Source organism: Eumetopias jubatus, unplaced genomic scaffold (assembly GCF_037043125.1).
Source record: "Eumetopias jubatus isolate StellerSeaLion01/CBP00866 unplaced genomic scaffold, mEumJub1_p1.0 scaffold_14, whole genome shotgun sequence".
NCBI lineage: Eukaryota > Metazoa > Chordata > Mammalia > Carnivora > Otariidae > Eumetopias > Eumetopias jubatus.
The window spans coordinates 14,596,344-14,619,329 of record NW_028274820.1 but is presented as its reverse complement, the minus strand read 5'-3'; the positions used below and the strand labels follow the sequence as shown (position 1 = coordinate 14,619,329).

The following is a 22,986-nucleotide window of genomic DNA, read 5'->3' as shown; positions in this document are numbered from 1 at the left end:
CATCTTGTGATCTTTCAAGTATATAAATCACTTGAGTCCTTCAGGCTTCCTACACACCGGCAGCACCACTCGCTCTGAGGCAGACAATGGTGTAGGGAAGAGTGGCTGGTGGGGGAAGCCTACGGGCAAGTCCTTGATAGCAAGTGTGTTACTGCAGGAAGGGCTGAGGGGCTTGGAAAAAACAGACTCCATAAAGACAAAATGCCAGATCCCAGAAGATGCTGGAGCTCGAGATAATAAAACTGAGAAATAAAGAAAGAAAAGGAAAACCCAGCGCATTAGGACATGCCCAATAGATAAAGGGCATAATGATGGGCAGGACCTGTCACAGAAGGATTTAAACACCCAAAATTGGAAAAGATTAGAAATGAAATTTAAGAAGTCAAGAAAGCAAGTGAGAAAAAATGAGCGAGCACAGAGAGCGGGGACAGTGTTTGGCTGCTGACAACAGACAGAGTCCTGGATCTGGATGGAGGCAGGAGTGACCAAGAAGAGTGGGACAGCGGGCGCCTCTGTCTTGCTTCCTGCTTTGGCTCAGTACCAAAGTTTAACAAACACTGCTTTCCCAAACACCATCCAGAAAGAACATAAAGCATGTAGGAAGAGAAAGAGAATTTCCTGAATACAGCATTGCTTAAATTCAGGGGTGATTTGCTGGACCAGTTATAATCCTTCAATCTCCTTTCCCCAGAGGTAATTTAACATGTTTAAACGAGGTTAAATACGGGCCAAAAACTGCTACCACAGGAAGTCTCTGTACACAGACGGATTTCCAGAGCTTGCTTGACAGACCACTTGCTTCCGAGCAAGGTCTGAGTAAACACAATGCCAATGCAACACAGGTTTTGGACAAGCCCTTGAAGTTAACCAATCCCGTGAAAATGCTTTGAAATTTAAGAAACACCCTACCGACATCAGGTAACAGTGAATTCAGTGACCAAGAACTCCTAGCTACAGGTTCAATGAGAACAAAAAGAAGCTAAACACTAGAGGTGCCACGTAGGAGCAGTTTCCTTTATATTAAAAAACTAGTGATGACAGAGAGATAGAGATCTGTGTATCCACCTGCCCACCTAAACAGGTTTAGCAATTAACTGTGGCCACATGTGAGGCAGGCTCCTATTTAAACCAGCAATCTGCAATTTCTGCATATGCAAACATACAACTGCAACTATGGTTTTAAAAGTGACAAGGTTATTTTGAAATAATTTTACCACTAAAAGAAAAAATCTTCCATTATGGGTCCCACAGACTTAACGGTGCTGGTGGTTCATGCCAAACACCTTGGGTCTGTATTTCAGTTTGCAGCTGTTTAAGGATACATCTCCTGGGGCTGGGTCTAAGGTTGGACCCCTTTAGCAGCAGAGTAAATACAAAAGTCATCCACTGGGTGATTAAACTTGAATTAATGGTCTGTGCAATGAACAACGATCTCTGATTTTAACTATGCATCATCTCAATCACAGACAACTGGAGGGAGATCTTCGCCTGGTGGGGATTATGAAAAAGAAATATAAAAACTGCCAAGTCTTGAGTAACAGAAAAAGTCACCTGAACACACAGGTTTATGTATCTGAACAAGCACTTCACTCAATTGAAAGTAAAGCAGAAGGGGAAAAAATAAAGATCAGGACACCATCTGCAGAAGAAACCAAGTCAAATGAACCTGCCTTTCACAGGGCACAACTGGTCTGTCCTTGACAGCGTCCATGCAAGTGGCAGAGCTGATGGTTTGAGGGCAGACTCACATCTGTGTAGGAGCTTCTATGTGCCCTCTTTTTACAGACTTCAGTGTCTACTCTTATAGTCTCATTATGACTCCTATATAATGCCTCCCTGGGAACAAGAATAATTATTCCAGATTTAGCCAAAATTGGAGAAAAGGCTGCAGGCTATTCAGTAAGCAGCAATAATTTGTGCTCAAACTGACAATAAATATCAAATGGACAGTCTTCATTGTCCTGGCTTCTATGGTAATATTAAAAGCTGCCCCAAGCAAAGAATACAGTCAGACAAATCACAAAGGAAGATATATAAGTGGCCAATAAATAAAAATATTTGAAATTGCTAGTAACTCAAAGAAGTTACAAAATAGAACAATGGACTTTCTTTGTATATCAAAATTGGCAAAGAAAATGTGGAGAAACAGGTAGTCTCATACACTGCTGGTGTAAACTGGTATGTTTCCTCGAATGCAACTTTCATGGTGGTATGCATCTAAATCCTAAAAAATAACCATCTCTGACTGGGTAATCCTAATCCTGGGAATCAGCACCAGGAAAAAACTAAAAAGCATAGCTTAAGGTCATGCCCAAAGATTTCTAGCTTCATTACAGCATGATTTTTGATAACCAAAATCTGGATGCGACCTAATGGTCCAATAATAGGAGAATGGTTAAGAAAAATTAAACAGATCAGTAGGATGAAATATTATATAACCATTAAAGAATGTTTGAGTTAAGATTAGACTTCCACAATGTAGGGAATTTCATGTGATTTACAATGTTAAATTAAACAGAGATCCAAAATAGTTATTACTTTATACATTCTTTTATTATTATTATAAAAGTAATGCATTTTTTTAAGGATTTATTCATTTACTTGATAGAGTGCATGTGCGTGTGAACACAAGCAAACTCCCTGCTGAGCAGGGAGCCCGATGCAGGGCTCGATCCCAGGACCCTGGGATCATGACCTGAGCCAAAGGAAGAGAGGTTCAACCAACTGAGCCACCCAGGTGCCCCAGTAATGCATATTTTCTTAAAAACAACAAAAAAAGGCAGAAAATGCCAATGAAGGCCAAAAAGAGCACTCATAATCCTGCCCAGACATTGTTAATGTTAGTATTACTAATATCGCTAATAATTTCATAGATAGCCTTCAACAAATATTGCTATATACGTAATTATATTTCTACAAAAAAAAAAGAAAGAAATCAGAGTACACATACGTTTTTGTAAAGTACCTCACCAGAAGCAATCTAGCAAATGTTGGACATTTTATTTGTTGCAACTGAGAAAGAGAAAAGCAGATATCCAGGAGTTGGCTGAGCACTCCCAGCTAGGCCTTGGTGCTCTCTGGGTGAACATAAACAATTTTACAGAACACCAACATCAAACAAGGCCTTGTGACCATGAAAGATCAGGACAAAAACAAGACTACTTAATAATCATGTCTGAACACAGACAAAATATGAACATTTTGCAAGCCACATAAATGATCAAATATCTCCCTATCCTGGCTAAAATGAGAGACTGCTGTTTCTTTACCAATTATATTTTTAGCCTTAATTCTTTCTTCCTCTTAGATAAGATTTATTAACATATCCAATGCTAGAATTACTCTTGCTTCCTGAAAACTGAAAGGAAACAAACAATAGGGGAGAAAGAACAAAGGCAAAAGGAGGGCAGAATTATCCCACGGTGATACATACATATATATATATATACACATACACGTTCTTCCCTCTCAAAAGGCTTGTAATACTCATTTTCTGCAAAATCACCATTCTGATTCAAGGTCTAACGGACTAACTGCTTTCCAATGACAGCATGCCACCCACCTACTTTTGGAAATACACTGTACGCCATTCCTAAAATCCAGGTACTATGTGTTCACAGCTCCTAACATGGACCCTGACACAAAGTTGTGTTCAAGAAGCAGATTCGGGCCAAACAATCCTGTGAAATGACTGTGATTGGGTTTGTACTGGTGACGCCAACCTACAATACTTGCAGTTAAGACCCCTTTGCTTTAATAGCCGTATCTTAAAAAAAGAAAAAAACCTCCCAAAGTTAATGATGGTATTTACACAGCTTTTATACAGACAGACAACACCTCTCAGTGGTCATGACAGTCAAGGTATTAAACCCCACAAGAAAACATGATGAGCAATCTGAAGTAGGCCATTATTCTTATACAGTCATTACTCAAAATATTTAAGAAAAATCACAGCACTCTCAACACACAAAGGAAGATATTTTCAGTAAGAAGCAAAGGATGGTTTGATTGCTCTAGGAAGACAGATGGTAAGCTTTATGTCAGAATTCAGGGGGAAGCTGCAAACAATATGGAAATATTAGGTATGGAAAAGTGAGCTGAACTCATGAAAGAAAAAAGGCTTCTACTGTCAACAGGCTTTTGATGGATATGAAACAAGAGAGACCACTGAAGAAAACGAAGCTGCCATGACTCCATCTCAAAGACTTTGGGAATCCTACATCTTGACATCAAAAAAGCAATAATGTTTGAGACAAATGAACTTGATTTTGAAAGCAGTGAAGAATGCCTATTTTTGACACTGAAATGACTCCTACGTTAAGAACTGGGTTTCTGTTTTTAGCTTCAGCCAGTTCAGTATGTACAGAAAAACCTGCCAAAATATACTTTTATGATATAGCTATTTCATGACTTGGTTTTTACATATCTAAAAAATGTTTGCGAAGGTTATACTTGTGTTGTACTTCCTATTAATGGGTGGTTTTTAATCAGTTTTGGTATGTGTAAAGCATGAAATGAATTTCTAGTAATGGAACAACAATTTATAACATAGTACTTGAAAAAATGGAAGGTATTTATTGGTTCAACATGCAACCATTAGGACATAAATTTGGTAGTTGCTTGTGGAGTAATGTGTGACAAACGTCCGCATGTATAAAGCTGCCATCTGATCACTTGCAGAAATATCATCCTTGAGATCCACTGGACAACAGACCGAACAGGATAACTGATAGTCAAATCCCTTTTGGCCCCAAGAACCCCGGCTCCAATCTCAGCAGAAGATAGCAAACACAGAAGGAAGCACCTCTCCATGTCATGCTTACTGGTTCACTGGGCTGTCAGGATTCTAAAAATATCTGCATTAGTATAAAAAGCCACTCTTAGTGAATCCCCTTCCAGAAAGGATTCAGAAGGCAATCTGGAGGGAAAAAAAAAAAAAGAATGCAATCTGAATTTGCAGATCACTGTTGGAAATTTACAGAAGCTAGCTGATGCTACCACCTCTGTCCTTCAGGTAAAACCTGCCATGAGCCTTCAGCCCCGAAAGCAAAGTGCTTCTCCTCATTTCATGCACACAGACCATTTCCTTGTTTGCTGACTGACATTTTCTAGCTTACAAAGCAACCTGTCCCTGCGGCCAGGTCCCCTCATTCTATCCCACCACAATGCCAAACAAGTGACTATCTCGTTTCTAAAAATGAATTCGGCTGCAAACAGCATTGTGACAATTTAATAATTTGTCAGAGTGGTAGAACCAACTATTATGAAGTGTATTTCAGAGTTCAAAGGTAAAGGTCGTAGGAAGCTAAAGTTTATCTGCTGACAGAGAAAGCTGAGCAATTAAAAAAAAAAATCCAGGTAAGATCTGCTTGGCAGACTTATTTCTAAAATAGAAACCTCACTGCTATGCTCATGTATTAGAATTTTTGCTACACAAGAGGTTACACTTAAAAAAAAAAAAATCCATAGGGTCACATGTTTGAAAGCTCTCTCCAATGGCACTTTTAAGAAATGTGCTTTTTCTTTCCTTTTTTTTCCCCCCAACATGGAAACAAAACAGAATTTAGAATAAACTTTTTATGCTCATGTGTCAAGCAGGAGAGTCCATAAATCCAGCTATGGCGTTCAACTACTGAGAAGTTACCTTGAAAATCTAAAATAAAAGTTTATGCCAAACAGAACTACAGCCTCCTCATCCTAGTCCCTGGTGGATAAGGAGCTATCTCTAAAGACCTAAAAAGCCAGAACCTTAAAAAGGAAATAACAACAAATGTGTCAAACTACAGTCTTGAGTTTTTTCTGCTATGTTGCTGTTTTGCAGGGCTATTCTGAACTGTATGTTCTAGTTACTTGAAAAAATGTTTTCACAGGAATCAACATTTTTAATAAAATTAGAACTAAAATATTAAATTAGGCATCTCTCTTAATTTTTCTTATGAATATCCCATTGTAGGACTTCCGTTTTCCTCATTTCAATTCTCTAGTCTCTGTGCTACTTTCACCATTGTTACAGAAGTTGGCATATAATTCAAAGACTCATTTAGCTGTCAGTCTAGGGAAGATCAGTGTTCTTAAGGGTTAAAAATGCCTTTACTCCGGATTCCACCTTCATCTAGCTAGAATAATTTTTCTTTTAAAGGTGGAAGGTCATAACCTCTCAGTGACGCGATATGTCTTTACTCTCTTTTCTCCCTGTAGGATCCGCCATCTGCTCTGAACAAAGAGGTCTTGATATCTACAATATATGATTATCACAATGTTATCACCATTTGCTAAATGCTGGACTCTTCAAACTTGCTCTGCTTAATTTATAGTGCTAGTTGAAAACTGCAATTAGAAAGATCAGAGTTGCAACTGGGCCAATGTCATCTTGTTTTTCTCATTTTTCAAAGGTATAAAGTGCCATAACCTTGTTATAAAAAAAGGCAGATCCTCCTAAAAACTTGCCAACACTTTCAAAATGAAAATGATCATTTCACAGTACTGCCCCCTTTTTAGTGTCACCTTCTCAAAGCCTTTTTCTTAGTTTTTAAAATCAAAGATACAGGGGCGCCTGGGTGGCTCAGTCGTTAAGCATTTGCCTTCGGCTCACGTCATGATCCGAGGGTCCTGGGAACAAGCCCCACATAGGGCTCCCTGCTCAGCGGGAAGCCGGCTTCGCCCTCTCCCACTCCCCCTGCTTGTGTTCCCTCTCTTGCTGTCAGATAAATAAATAAAATCTTAAAAAAAAAAATCAAAGAGGCATTCCCTATTGAAATCAGAAATATTTCCTGAAATATTTTCAGCTAAATAAATGTATTTTACAACAAACAAAACACACTAATGCCAAAACCATACAGCATAAATGATCTTTAAAAGTACATACCAGGGGTGCCTGGGTGGCTCAGTCGTTAAGTATCTGCCTTCGGCTCAGGTCATGATCCCAGGGGTCCTGGGATTGAGCCCCGCATCAGGCTCGAGAAGGCTGCTTCTCCCTCTCCCACTCCCCCCACTTGTGTTCCCTCTCTCACTGTGTCTCTCTCTGTCAGGTAAATAAATATAATCTTTAAAAAAATAAAAAAATAAAAAAATAAAAGTACATACCATACACGCACAGAAGGAAGACATCACTCCAGGGATTTCTGCAAACCACAACAAACTGGTACACATTTTGGAAATCTAGTTATTTAACTGCCTTTGTACAAAAAGGTCATTTTAGGGGCGCCTGGGTGGCTCAGTCGTTAAACGTCTGCCTTCAGCTCAGGTCATGATCCCAGGGTCCTGGGATCGAGTCCCGCATCGGGCTCTCCACTCCATGGGAAGCCTGCTTCTCCCTCTCCCACTCTCCCTGCTTGTGTTCCTGCTCTGGCTATCTCTCTCTCTATCAAATAAATAAATAAAATCTTAAAAAAAAAAACAAAGAGGTCATTTTAGTTTACTGAATAAACACTACTTTTTTACTGCTTAACATATACATATTTATGTAAGAAACTTAATGGATCCAGAAAAATCAGTTGATAGTTTGTATGTTACAAGTCCCTGAATGGAAGACACATTTACATAGCAATGTTTCTTAAGCCTCTAAAAAATGTAAGAGAAATTATGATGGCTTTTTAAAGAGAAAGAACTCAAGATCAAAATGTTTCAAGAGTAGCTAATTTGTTTGTCATCCCATAAATAATTACAACAAAATTAGTGACTCTAAAACCTAAAAAGGGTATTGGCACAAGGATAAGTATACACAGATCAAGAAAATTTAAAGTCCAGAAATAAATGCTAACATTTACAATTAACTGATTTTTGACAAAGAGGCCAAGACAATGGCAAAAGAATCATCTTTTCAACGAACGAGGCTGAGACAACTGGATATCCACATGTAAAAGAATGAGCCTAGACTCCTTCCTCACACCATACACAAAATTGACTCAAAGAAATTCTAGACCTAAATTTAACAGTTAGAACTAAGAAACTCTTAGAAAAAACACAGGCATAAATCTTCATGACTGTGGATCAGGCAATGATTTCTTAGATAAGACACCAAAACCAAAGTGTCAAAAAAAGGGGGGGTGGGTAACAGGACTTTATCAAAATCTAACACTTTGATAGCTCACAGGATACCATCAATAAAGTGAGAAGAGAGGTCACAGACTGGGAGAAAATATTTGCAAATCATATTGATAAGGGACATGTATGTATATACAATATCTAAACAATTTTTCATTAGTATATAATAAAAAGGCAAATAGCCCAATCAAAAAATGAGCGAAGAATCCAAAGAGACATTTCTCCAAAGAAGATATACAAATGGCCAATGATCACATGAAAAGATGTTCAATATCATGAATCATTAGGAAAATGGAAATCAAAACAATAATGACATACCACTTCACACCCAGATGGTTATAATCAAAAGACAGATAAAAATGAATGCTGGTGGGGCGCCTGGGTAGCTCAGTTGGTTAAACATCTGCCTTCGGATCAGGTCATGAACCCAGGGTCCTGGGATTGAGCCCCACATCAGGCTCCCTGCTCAGTGGGGAGTCTGCTTCTCCCTCTGCCCCTCTCCCCTCCTGCTTGCTCTCTCTCTTTCTCTTTCTCCCCCAAATAAATAAAATCTTTTAAAAAAATGAATGTTGGTGAGAATATGGAGAAACTGAAACCCTCATATATTGCTAATGAGAATGTAAAATGGTGCAGCTACTTTGGAAAAGACTGACAACTGAATTGTACACTTTAAACTGGTTAACTTTATGATATGCAAATTATATATCAATAAAGCTATTAAAAATCTTAGAAAAATTGAACATAATAAAAAAATCTTTAAACAACTGATTTTAGGGCGCCTGGGTGGCTCAGTTGTTAAGCGTCTGCCTTCGGCTCAGGTCATGATCCCAGGGTCTTGGGATCGAGCCCCGCATTGGGCTCCCTGCTCTGAAGGAAGCCTGCTTCTCCCTCTTCTACTCCCCCTGCTTGTGTTCCCTCTATTGCTGTGTCTCTCTCTGTCAAATAAATAAAATCTTAAAAAAAAAAGGAATTTTCTAAAAAAAAAATTTAAAAATAAAAAATTGATTTTATATCACTTACAATGACATGTGTCATTATATGATTCTTCATATCAAAATATCACACATATATACTTTTATCAATCCCAATATACTGGGCCCTTTATAGAATCCATTTAGTGTGTTTTTTCTTTTAAATTATTTTAATCCAGAAATTCTAGCTCAGTATCACTTTTTAAGAGTTTTTCACCAGATGACCTGAACAGTTTTTATTTTACTTTCATCTTCTATACTCATAATTAAACATCTTTTTGTGCTTGAGAAGAAATATCTACAGATGCATTTCTGGAGAACTGAACAGGAAAAAAGGAGAAATCAGAATGCTCTCTCATAGAAAAATGAACATAGAACAAACTGTCAAGTAGTCAATGATAACCAAAGAGATGAACCAAACCCCTGATGCTCTTGCCTATTCAGCATTTGGTAAATTCTACTTATTACACTGCCTCTCACAGTGTTCATCTTTGTATAAATTCCAGTGCTTCCCACATTAGCTCACCCACACTTGAACACTGGACTACTTGGTTGTCTGCACAATGCTCACGTATCTACTCAATGAGCTCTGGCCCAAATAGACACATTCACACTATCCTTCCTACAGATGTCTATAAATGATATCAAATGCTAAGTAGAAGGATGAAGAATATGTAATTGACACAGTTCACCCAGGCATCCTGCAGGTGCACAAAACATCCATGTAGTAATACTACTGTGGCAAACTTGATGAGACTCCAGGTATCCCCACAGTATAACAGCAATTACTAAACTTCAAGAATAACCAGGTTACTAAGAACACAAATTAACACAGAAAAATTCCACCTTCAGAGTCATATTATCTCTATGCTCTTCATACCAATACCTTCAAGAAAGAGGGGACAACTGTAAAATTTCTAACTCCTAAAATTGGATACTGGAACACAAAACTGCATCCTACACTAGGAAAATACTTAAAACCAAAGTGATTTATCAATTTTAAGTGTATGAGGGATTATTATCAAGAAGGCAACTGAGGGTGCCTGGGTGGTTCAGTTGGTTAAGCATCTGCCTTTGGCTCAGGTCATGATCCCAGGCCACACACCACTGCCCTGCTTCAGGCTCCCTGCTCAGCGAGGAGTCTGCTTCTCCCTCTCCCTCTGCTGCTCCCCATGCCCGTGCTCTCTAATAAATAAAATCTTAAAAAAAAAAGAAGGCAACTGAAGCAGATTCTCCAGCCCCAGTCAAGCCTTCAGATGACCACAGCCCCAGCCAAAATGCAGACTGGAGCCTAGGGAGAGACTCTGAGGCAGCACTACAAAGTAAACCACTCCATAATTTCTGAACTGAGATAGTAAAGTTTGTTGTTTTAAGCCACTTAAAAATACAAACACACAAAAAACCACTCAGTATTCTTTATCTCCACTCAGTTTTAAATAAAAATGCAGGGATTTAAATTATAGTGGAGTGAATTTATGCTGTGTCTCACCTAAAATTTCTTAACTAGAAAACATTAAATAAATAAATAAATAAATAAATAAATAAATAAATAAATAAATAGGAACTGTAAAGCTACTCCTTCCTGAGGACAACAAAGACAAGATTTTTTTTTTTTCGAAGAGTGAATCAGCTGCAGATCTAAGCTACAGAATGTTAGATTAAATCTGTAATTCCCACTGACTCATCCCACAGACATTTTTTTAAGATTTTATTTATTTATTCATGAGAAGCAGAGAGGGAAAGAGAGAAGCAGAGGGAGAAGCAGGCTCCCAAGGAGCAGGGAGCCTGATGCGGGACTCGATCCCAGGACCCTGGAATCATGACCTGAGCCGAAGGCAGACGCTTAACCATCTGAGCCACCCAGGCGCCCCCCACAGACATTTTTATGTGAGGCTGATGAGGCTACAGCCTATGGATCACCATGAGCTGGGTAGTGGGAGGGAAGAAGCTGGCTGGCTCCCAATCAGAAATCAGAGCTGGTGCAATGTTGGCTTCATGCTGTGGAATGGAACTGGGATCTGCAATGAGCTACCATTACAATGAGCTAAAACCAGTGCTTGAGAAATACTAGGTAATGACCAGTATGCTTTCCTGCCCAATCCGTCTATGAGGCAGCAAACCAAAGGAAAACAATAGATAACTACCATAAAACATTCAAAAACCATTTGGTAGCTGAGTCTCAAGATAGCCATTCAAAAGGTATACACTGCTACAGAAATAACCACAGACCACCTCGTTTTCAATGAGCTCTAAACTGGATATGAAGTAATATTCAGCATTCCAGTACACTGACAGCATTTTTGTTATAAAAATGGTTTAAAAATATCACTGGTTAATAAAAATAGGAAAAAAATTAACTTGCCTTATTCCATAAGCAGAAAGAGTCTTTAATTTTAGAATCTGCTATATCAATACACAAACAGGTAATGCACAAAAGAATTACTTTCCTCTCTTATTTTTTAAATAGCACTAAGATAATAAAATAGGCCAGAAACAGGTCAGTAAAAAACAGCCATAATTGTTCTAAAACTTTATCAAAGCCTGCAAGAGACTTCTACAACAAGAGGTAAAAACCTGAGTTTAACTTCTCTTTTGTTACTTTTAAATGCTACTTTTTTGTTTGTGGAAGGGACATTTCAAAGCGCTAGATGATAGTTCCAGTGACAGTTGTTTTTCTTGCTCTGTATCTACTCCAAAGGAATATCAGTGAGAAGCACTGAGGTCCCATCTTTCCCAAGAGATGATGGTCTTACAATTTCACCACATTGGTCTTTCTCAAAATTTCTCCTAGTGAATAGTCAAACATTAAAAATATCATGGATAAATTAAAAACCAAACAGAATCTCCGCCCCACACCCCAAGACATTATGTAATGGTAGACACAAAGCGTTTACCTTCTTCCCTCCAGTCACAAACTGCTTGCAGCTGGATCTCACGAAATGTGGGTGCACGGCAATGATCTGCGAGGGAACAAGGACCCATCACTGGTTTCGGAGTCACAGTTAAAGCACAGAATGAAAATCCTTTATACATGACAGGCAGCATGATCTAAAAATTATCCTGCTAGCCAGGTAAGAAGTCATCTATTCAGGTAATAGTCTGCAACAGAGGACATCTGAGTTTTGCTCTTCTGTGAAAAGATTTCTCCTGTGAAGCCAGGTCAAAGCTAAAAGATGAGAGTGAATTCGTTCTAGTTTCTGGCTGAGTGAGGATTCTCTGAGTGGGCATCCACTCTTTAGGGTCAACTGAGGCAACAAGATGTCACAAATGTTTGTAACTGAATATGATTTACAGAAGAAACCCAGAGAAAGAACCCAACAATCTCCTTGTCTGGGATGCCTTCCAGTGATTTGAGGGCACCAAGTGGAACAGGTGGGGCAATGGTTTTATCTTACCCAACTGCAGTTATCAACCTTGTGTTTTTAGGGCCAATCTCTGTCTGGAGCTCCAAGGCCATGTTTCTGAAACCTCCATACCGTTTTCACCAGATATACTAGTTATCTGAACTCAAGACCAAACTGGCAACGTCCTGACTCAAAACATCCCTTCCAGCAACTGATGGCATCGCCACACACCACTGCCGGGCCAAGAACCAGCTCCTCCCTCCTTCCTCACGCCATCCAACCCATCATGATGGCCTGCAGCCAAGTCAACCTCCGAACGGCTTTCTACGTCCCCATCTTCGACTCCCCCTTGAATACTCCTGATGCTCCCGTTCCTGAGGTCCTGCGGTGCCCGACCTCGAGCACAGCATTAGCCTCCTGAATTGCCTTCGGCCTGCAATCCCTCTCCTGCTTAAATCACCCTCCACACTGGCAGAGTTGCCTTTTGAAAACACACATCAGATCCTATCACTCCTTTACCTGTTGATCAATAAGTGTTTGAATAAACAAGTGAGAACAATGAATGACCTCTCCCTTCAGTAACTCTAATCGTCACTTTCATGACCGTAAGTGTTAGCTAAGATCACTCCTCCTGCGCACGCACGGATATCAGCCCTCCAATCTATACTGTAGATCATCGCCATACTTGTTTTCCTTAAGCTTAGCTCAGTTTATGTCACTTCTCTGCTCTTAAACATTCAATAATTTCTCCCTCTCTACCACATGGGGTCCAAATTCCTTAGCTTGAAAATAAAGCCAGCCCCAATCTGCCTGTATGGCTCTTCTGCCAAGTCAGTGTTTTATACACCATCTAAACTAGACTGTTTTTGCCACTTCCTGAACACAATTTGAACTTTCTGGCTTCTCCGTTTACATTATATTGTTCTTCCGCATGGAAAGCCAGTTTCTCTGTCTGCCCTGTCCCTTTATAAAAGCCACCCAAATATCACTCCCCCGTGAAGCCATCACTAACACGGACACCTAGAAGTAACTTCTCTCGGCTTTGCACTCCTTAATATTGTTTGTACCTCTTTGAGTCCTGCATCGCAGACTGTGTGTATGTATCATCTCACTCACTGCAAGAAAAGATTCCTGGGGACAGACTGATATCACAGTCATATAACACACATCCTGTGCTCTTTTATACCATCAAATGGCATCTAGTACTTCCTAAGTGTTGAAGAGACGCTTACTGACAAAATTAATGCAACATTGGTAGTGCTCAAAGTACTGTAATCCTTATTGCCTTCATTGAGAAAACCCTTAGAAAAATTAAAACTTACTGAATACTTACTTTAATGGGGCAGTCAAAAGTCTCATGAAACTCTTCTCCAGAATACAGTCCAAATACCTGCACCTGAAAAGTAAAATGGATCCTGTCAGTTCACCCTGATAGCAACAAAGAAGGCTGCTGACTCAGTGAGAATACATACTATTGATTTAAAAAAGCAGAATATTTAATAATCTAAGGCCCCTGTGATCTCTATTAACTATCCAATGAAAACAATTCTATCAGGGTGAGAGTACTCTACTCCAATTAAGCTTTTATAAGCATCTCATGGAAAGAGCTCCCTTTACTCACCACAAATTTGTTTTACTAAATGGATGCCATCTTTTAAAAATGAAATAGATACAAATAGGTTATTAATATTCTTTTATGAACTTCCCATAGGCTGGCCCTAAAGGAATTATTTTTTCCTTCCCTTGAAGGAAAAAGGTGCTTCTTTTTTGAGTCATATATATATAAATCAACCATGCAGATCAATGTGGCAAGAGATTAGGTGAACTGCACTTCATTTATAATCTTATGTTGAATCTATTGAGAGTGTATAAATGTAATATTTAAGTTTCTACTTCCCATTGCCTCCCTTAAAGTTGTTCCAGACTACTTTATCCATACTTAAAAACTGAATAATATACATTATGGCCGAGGGTACGAATCACAAATTTACAGCTTGATAAATTTTGTGACCTAAACATATCCCTGCAGACCCCATCCAGATCAAGAACTAGAACCCAAGAAGCGCCTCTGTGTTTCTTCATATTCAGTAACACCGTGACAAATTAACCACACTCCTCTGAAGTCTATCACCATAGATGAACTGTGCTGGCGTTTGAATTTTATATAAATAGGATCGTGAACTATTTCACTGGCTTCTTCCTTACAAGATTTATCCAAACTGTTATGTATAGCAGTAGCTGGTTCTTTGCCATTGCTGCATAGTATTTTAATGTATGAATATACCACAATTCATATACCCGCCTTTTGTTGATCATTTGGGTTGTTTCCAAATTGGGGCTATTATAAATAATGCTGCCATAAACGCTCTTTACAAATCTTTTGGTGCACTTCGATACACATTTGTGAAGAGTACAGAAGTAGGAGTGGAACTGTTGTCATAAGCTATGCATCTGTTCACATTTAATAAACAGCCAAACCATTTCACAAAGTGGTTTTGATCAATTTACACTCTTACCAGCGGAGCTGAAGACTCCCGCAGCTCTCAGACACTTGGAGCTAACTACTGGGGGCACTCAGAACTATCTCCCAACGCTTGCAATGTGTGCATTCTTTTTCTAGTCCCTAGAAGAGGGGCATTATTTCTTCTTTAATTTTGTAAGCATTCACTAGTGAAGCCATCTAGGGTGGGGTCTATGTGAGAAAGTTTTTAATTACAAATTCAAATTCAAATTCTTCAGTAGTTATAAACTATTCAGACTTCTGATGTCTTCTTGTTTTCATCTTGGTGAGTTGTGAGTGGTTCAGTTTTGCGAGTTTGAAGAGGAAAATTTACTCCTGATACAATTTTTGGAGACAAATTCATTCACGAAGAGGTGAAATCAGGAGGATGCCCATTTTGTGACTGTTTTCCCATCCTGTGCCAAATATGTTTTCTGGCTTCCAACAACAGCCACATGGTACAATGTAACAAAGAGGGTACGAGATTTAACCGGAGGTGGTCTGTTAGAAGACATTCCTGATTTGATAAATGCATGCATGCCCCACTACCACCTTGCTTCTCATTGTTTGGAGAGAATGATCATTACTGCACAATTAAGATCCCGGGATACTAATGGCCAGACCCCACTCTAGACAAACTAAACAGTTCCGCTGGGATGGAATCGTATTTTAATTCATTTACAATTTATTTAAATTATTAATTTAAAACTTAATTATAAATTTTAAAATATTTAATTAGGGGGCGGGGCAAGATGGCGGAGGAGTAGGAGGCCTGGATTTCGTCTGGTCTCAGGAATTCAGCTCAATAGGGATCAAATCATTCTGAACACCTACGAACTCAACAGGAGATTGAAGGTAAGAAGAGTAACAACAGTCTGAACACAAAAGTGACCACTTTCTGGAAGGTAGGACGTGCGGAGAAGTGAATCCGAGGCAATATTCGGGAGGATAGACGGCGGGGGAGGGGGCCTCTGTCGGCCGCTTCTGGCAAGTGATAGAACCGCGGAGCACAAAATCAGAACTTTTAGAAGTCGGCTCCGCTGAGGGACGTTGCTCCAGTGGCTAAGCGGAGGGTGGAACCCTCGCGGGACAGTGTGGTCTCAGGACCCTCGGGGTCACAGAAAGACCGGGGGTGCCTGAGTGCGGCAGAGCTCCCAGGAATTGGAGCGGGGAAGCCGGCTGCAGAGACAGAGCCAAGGCACGGGCTCTCAGCTTGGGGCTGCCATAAACTGTGATCCGCAGCTCAGTCGGGCTCCTGCTCCTCCAGCAGGGACCCAACAAGCAGCAGAGGCGGGGAGACTCCCCTTCCTTCCCGGGGAGGAGCGGCGCGGGAGCGCAACGCTGGGATCTGCTGGGTTTGGAGACTACACACGGGGTCGGGTGCCAGAGATAGAAACGCTCGGTCACAGGCCGGGTGAGCACGGAGTGCGGCCGGAGACCAGGGAGATGGGAGTGACTGCTTTTCTCTGGGGGCGCACTGAAGAGCGAGGCCCCGAGTTCCCGGCTCCACCGGGCGGAGACTGGGAGGCCACCATTTTCACCCTGGTCCTCCAAAGCTGTACCAGAGCTTGCAGGGAACAAAAGCTCCTGAGAGGAAACCAGAGCAGCTTGCTTAGCCCGGACTCACAAGGGCGGGGCAATTCCGCCTCCGGCAAAGACATTTGGGAACCACGGCAAGCAGGCCCCTCCCCCAGAAGATCACCACGAACAGCCAGCAAGCCAAGACCAAGTTTACCGATCAAGGAGAACAGGAGAACTCCAGCGCTACGGGAATACTGCACATAGAATTCATGGCTTTTGTATCATAATTCATTAGTTTTTCGAAGTTAATTTTTTTAACTGTTTTTTTTTTTGAATTTTTCTTTTTCCCTTTTTCAAACATCTTATCAATCCCTTTTTAAAAAAAACATTTTTTATTTTTCATTTTTAGAGTCATATTTTGACCCCTTCACTAGTTACCCTTATTTTAGGCATAATATATAAGTTGTTCTCTCTTTAAAATTTTGAGATACAATTTCTTCTAACAGATCAAAATATACCCTAAATCACTAGTGTATGGGTTTGTTCTAGTCTCCTGCCTGATCACATTCTCTCCCTTTTTTTTTCTTTCTCTTTTTAAATCTTCTTCTTTCTTTTTAAAAACAAACTCTTATCTTATCAATTCCTCTTATAAAATCTTTTAAAATTTTCATCTTTACAGTCATCTGCCATCCCTTCATTGTATCAACCCTTATTTTGTACATATATAAGTCTTTCTTCCATTAAAATTTTAGCAGGCACTTTCTTCTAACACACCAAAATATGCCCAAAAGTTAGTGTATGGCACTGATCTATGCACTAGCCTGATCATATTTGATCATATTGTTTTTTCTTGTTTTCTTCTGTTTTTGTTTTTATCTTTTTCTTTTTCCTTTTTTTTTTTTCTCTTCTTTCTTTCCCTTTCTTGTCCCCTGGTTTCAGGTCTTTTCTGATTTGTATAGAGTATATTTGCTGGGGACGTTGTTAACCTGTTAGCATTCTGTTCTCTCATTCATCTGTTCTCCTCTGGACAAAATGACAACACAAAAAAAATCACCTCAGCAAAAAGAACAAGAGGTAGTACCAACTGCCAGGGACCTACTCAATACGGACATTAGTACGATGTCGGACCTAGAGTTCAGAATCATGACTTTAAAGATACTAGCTAGGGTTGAAAAAAGTGTGGAAGTTATTAGAGAAACCCTTTCTGGAGAAATAAAAGAACTAAAATCTAACCAAGTCGAAATCAAAAGGCTATTGATGAGGTGCAATCAAAAATGAGGGCACTAACTCCTAGGATAAATGAAGCAGAAGAAAGAATCAGCGATATAGAAGACCAAATGATAGAAAATAAAGAGGCTGAGAAAAAGAGAGAGAAACAACTACAGGATCACGAGGGCAGAATATGAGAGATAAGCGATACGATAAGACGAAACAACATTAGAATAACTGGGATCCCAGAAGAAGAAGAAAGAGAGAGAGGGGCAGAAGGTATACTGGAGCAAATAATAGCAGTGAACTTCCCTAATGTGGGGAAGGAAACAGGCATCAAAATTCGGGAGGCACAGAGAACCCCTCTCAAAATCAATAAAAATAGGTCAACACCCCGACATCTAATAGAAAAACGTACGAGTCTCAGAGACAAAGAGAAAATCCTGAAAGCAGCTCGGAAGAAGAGATATGTAACCTACAACGGTAGAAACGTTAGATTGGCAACAGACCTATCCACAGAGACCTGGCAGGCCAGAAAGGACTGGCATGATATCTTCAGAGCACTAAACGAGAAAAATATGCAGCCAAGAATACTATATCCAGCTAGGCTATCACTGAAAATAGAAGGAGAGATAAAAAGTTTCCAGGACAAACAAAAACTAAAGGAATTTGCAAACACAAAACCAACCCTACAAGAAATATTGAAAGGGTCCTCTAAGCAAAGAGAGAGCCTAAAAGCAGCATAGATCAGAAAGGAACACAGACAATATACAGTCACAGTCACCTTACAGGCAATACAATGGCACGAAATTCATACCTTTCAATAGTTACCCTGAATGTAAATGGGCTAAATGCCTCAATCAAAAGACACAGGCTATCAGATTGGATTACAAAACAAGACCCATCAATATGCTGTCTGCAAGAAACTCATTTTAGACCCAAAGACACCCCCAGATTGAAAGTGAGGGGTGGAAAACCATTTACCATGCTAATGGACACCAAAAGAAAGCTGGGGTGGCAATCCTTCTATCAGACAAATTAGATTTTAAAACAAAGACTGTAATAAGAGATGAGGAAGGACACTATATCCTACTTAAAGGGTCTGTCCAACAAGAAGATCTAACAATTGTAAATATCTATGCCCTAACATGGGAGCAGCCAATTATATAAGGCAATTAATAACAAGAGCAAAGAAACACATTGACAACAATACAATAATAGTGGGGGACTTTAACACCCCCCTGACTGAAATGGACAGATCATATAAGCAAAAGATCAACAAGGAAATAAAGACTTTAAATGACACACTGGACCAAATGGACTTCACAGACATATTCAGAACATTCCATCCCAAAGCAACGGAATACACATTCTTCTCTAGTGCCGATGGAACATTCTCCAAAACTGGTCACATCCTAGGTCACAAATCAGGTCCCAACCGGTACCAAAGGATTGGGATTATTCCCTGCATATTTTCAGACCACAACGCTTTGAAACTAGAACTCAATCACCACAGGAAAGTCGGAAAGAACTCAAATACATGGAGGCTAAAGAGCATCCTACTAAAGAATGAATGGGTCAACCAGGAAATTAAAGAAGAATTAAAAAAATTCATGGAAACCAATGAAAATGAAAATACAACTGTTCAAAATCTTTGGGATACAGCAAAGGCAGTCCTGAGAGGAAAGTATATAGCAATACAAGCCTTTCTCAAGAAACAAGAAAGGTCTCAAATACACAACCTAACCCTACACCTAAAGGAGCTGGAGAAAGAACAGCAAATAAAGCCTAAACCCAGCAGGAGAAGAGAAATCATAAAGATCAGAGCAGAAATCAATGAACTAGAAACCAAAAGAACAGTAGAACAGATCAACGAAACTAGGAGCTGGTTCTTTGAAAGAATTAACAAGATTGATAAACCCCTGGCCAGACTTATCCAAAAGAAAAGAGGAAGGACCCAAATCAACAAAATCATGAATGAAAGAGGAGAGATCACAACCAACACCAAAGAAATACAAACAATTATAAGAACATATGATGACCAACTCTATGCCAGCAAATTAGATAACCTGGAAGAAATGGATGCATTCCTAGATGTATCAATTACCAAAATTGAACCAGGAAGAAATAGAAAACCTGAACAGACCTATAACCACTAAGGAAATTGAAGCAGTCATCAACAATCTCCCAACAAACAAAAGCCCAGGGCCAGATGGCTTCCCAGGGGAATTCTATCAGACATTTAAAGAAGAATTAATACCTATTCTCCTGAAACTGTTTCAAAAAATAGAAATGGAAGGAAAACTTCCAAACTCATTTTATGAGGCCAGCATTACCTTGATCCCAAACCAGACAAAGACCCCATCAAAAAGGAGAATTACAGACCAATATCCTTGATGAACATGGATGCAAAAATTCTCACCAAAATACTAGCCAATAGGATCCAACAGTCCATTAAAAGGATTACTCACCATGACCAAGTGGGATTTATCCCTGGGCTGCAAGGCTGGTTCAACATCCACAAATCAATCAACGTGATACAATACATTAACAAAAGAAAGAACAAGAATCATATGATCCTCTCAATAGATGCAGAAAAAGCATTTGACAAAGTACAGCATCCTTTCTTGATCAAAACTCTTCAGAGTATAGGGATAGAGGGTGCCTACCTCAACATCATAAAAGACATCTATGAAAAACCTACAGCGAATATCATTCTCAATGGGGAAAAGCTGAGAGCTTTTCCCCTAATGTCAGGAACGCGGCAGGGATGTCCACTCTCACCACTGCTATTCAACATAGTATTACAAGTCCTAGCCACAGCAATCAGACAACAAAAAGAAATCAAAGGCATCCAAATCGGCAAAGAGGAAGTCAAACTCTCACCTTTTGCAGATGATATGATACTGTATGTGGTAAACCCAAAAGACTCCACCCCAAAACTGCTAGAACTCATACAGGAATTCAGTAAAGTAGCAGGCTATAAAATCAATGCAAAGAAATCAGTGGCATTCCTATACACCAACAAGACAGAAGAGAGACAAATCAAGGAGTCGATCCCATCTACAATTGCACCCAAAACCATAAGATACCTAGGAATAAATTTAACCAAAGAGGCAAAGGATCTGTACTCAGAAAACTATAAAATACTCATGAAAGAAACTGAAGAAGACACAAAGAAATGGAAAAACGTTCCATGCTCATGGATTGGAAGAACAAACATTGTGAAGATGTCAGTGCTACCTAGAGCAATCTACACATTCAATGCAATCCCCATCAAAATACCATCCACCTTTTTCAAAGAAACGGAACAAATAATCCTAAAATTTGTATGGAACCAGGGGAATGTATGGACCCCGAATAGCCAGAGGAATGTTGCAAAAGAAAAGCAAAGCTGGTGGCATCACAATTCCGGACTTCCAGGTCTATTACAAAGCTGTCATCATCAAGACAGTATGGTACTGGCACAAAAACAGACACATAGATCAATGGAACAGAATCAAGAGCCCAGAAATGGACCCTCAACTCTATGGTCAACTCATCTTTGACAAAGCAGGAAAGAACGTCCAAAAGCCAAAAGATAGTCTCTTCAACAAATGGTGTTGGGAAAATTGGACAGCCACATGCAGAAGAATGAAACTGGACCATTTCCTTACACCACACACAAAAATAGACTCCAAATGGTTGAAAGACCTAAACGTGAGACAGGAGTCCATCCAAATCCTAAAGGAGAACACAGGCAGAAACCTCTTCCACCTCAGCCATAGCAACTTCTTCCTAGAAACATCGCCAAAGGCAAGGGAAGCAAGGGCAAAAATGAACTATTGGGATTTCATCAAGATAAAAAGCTTTTGCACAGCAAAAGAAACAGTCCACAAAACCAAAAGACAACCGACAGAATGGGAGAAAATATTTGCCAATGACATATCAGATAAAGGGGCTAGTATCCAAAATCTATAAAGAACTTATCAAACTCAACACCCAAAGAACAAATAATCCAATCAAGAAATGGGCAGAAGACAGGAACAGACATTTTTCCAAAGAAGACATCCAAATGGCCAACAGACACATGAAAAAGTGCTCACCATCGCTTGGCATCAGGGAAATCCAAATCAAAACCTCAATGAGATACCACCTCACACCAGTTAGAATGGCTAAAATTAACAAGTCAGGAAACGACAGATGTTGGCGGGGATGCGGAGAAAGGGGAACCCTTCTACACTGTTGGTGGGAATGCAAGCTGGTGTAACCACTCTGTAAAACAGTATGGAGGTTCCTCAAAAAGTTGAAAATAGAACTACCATACGATCCAGCAATTGCACCACTGGGTACTTACCACAAAGATACAAATGTAGGGATCCGAAGGGGTACGTGCACCCCCATGTTTATAGCAGCAATGTCCACAATAGCCAAACTGTGGAAAGAGCCAAGATGTCCATCGACAGATGAATGGATAAAGAAGATGTGGTATAGATACACAATGGAATAGTATGCAGCCATCAAAAGGAATGAGATCTTGCCATTTGCAACGATGTGGATGGAACTGGAGGTTGTTATGCTGAGTGAAATAAGTCAATTAGAGAAAGACATGTATCATATGACCTCACTGATATGAGGAATTCTTAATCTCAGGAAACAAAGTGAGTGTTGCTGGAGTGGTGGGGGATGGGAGGGATGGGGTGGCTGGGTGATAGACATTCGGGAGGGTATGTGCTATGGTGAGCACTGTGAATTGTACAAGACTGATGAATCATGGATCTGTACTTCTGAAACAAATAATGCAATATATGTTAAGGAAAAAAAAAAGAAGAAGATAGCAGGAGGGGAAGAATGAAGGGGAGTAAGTCGGAGGGGGAGACGAACCATTAGAGACGATGGACTCTGAAAAACAAACTGAGGGCTCTAGAGGGGCGGGGGGGCGGGGGGATGGGATAGCCGGTGATGGGTATTAAAGAGGGCACATTCTGCGTGGAAAAAAAAATAAAACATAAAATAAAACAAAATAAAATATTTAATTAAATGTAGCTAGCACTGAAAATCCTGCCCTGCTTCATGCAGTCCTTAGAGCAACACTGCTAGGTATGATAGCAAACACCATTATGCCTGCTTATCAGATGATACTGCCGAAAAATAAAGGACTTGGCCAAGGTCGTAAGAAGCAAGAAGAGTGTTCCAAACCCATTCTCTTACACACTAACATTACATGAGCCAGCTTAAAATATGGAAATAAGATATCTTTCTACGGAAAGTGTAGGAAAAGTGGAACCAGGAAAAAAACATTCAAAAGCCTCAAATATTTACCAAACTAAAGGGAAAGTGAATGTCAGACTCTGAATTAGGCAGCTCTGTGACCGAAGCTGAAACTAAATGAAGCAGACCATTCATTCCCGTGGATAAG

At 39.8% G+C, this 22,986-nt stretch overlaps 1 protein-coding gene across 3 annotated transcripts in view; it reads right to left on the bottom strand.

The window, feature by feature from the left end:
• VPS41 (VPS41 subunit of HOPS complex) overlaps nucleotides 1-22,986 on the bottom strand; it is a 199,506-nt gene that overhangs the window by 86,297 nt on the left and 90,223 nt on the right. For all 3 annotated transcript variants that reach the window (XM_028108900.2, XM_028108901.2, XM_088018676.1), the window contains 2 exons: nucleotides 13,692-13,754; nucleotides 11,909-11,974 (listed from right to left, as the gene is read on the bottom strand). In XM_028108900.2, coding sequence (XP_027964701.1) covers nucleotides 11,909-11,974; nucleotides 13,692-13,754 — 129 coding nt within the window. The remainder of the gene's footprint in view (nucleotides 1-11,908; nucleotides 11,975-13,691; nucleotides 13,755-22,986) is intronic.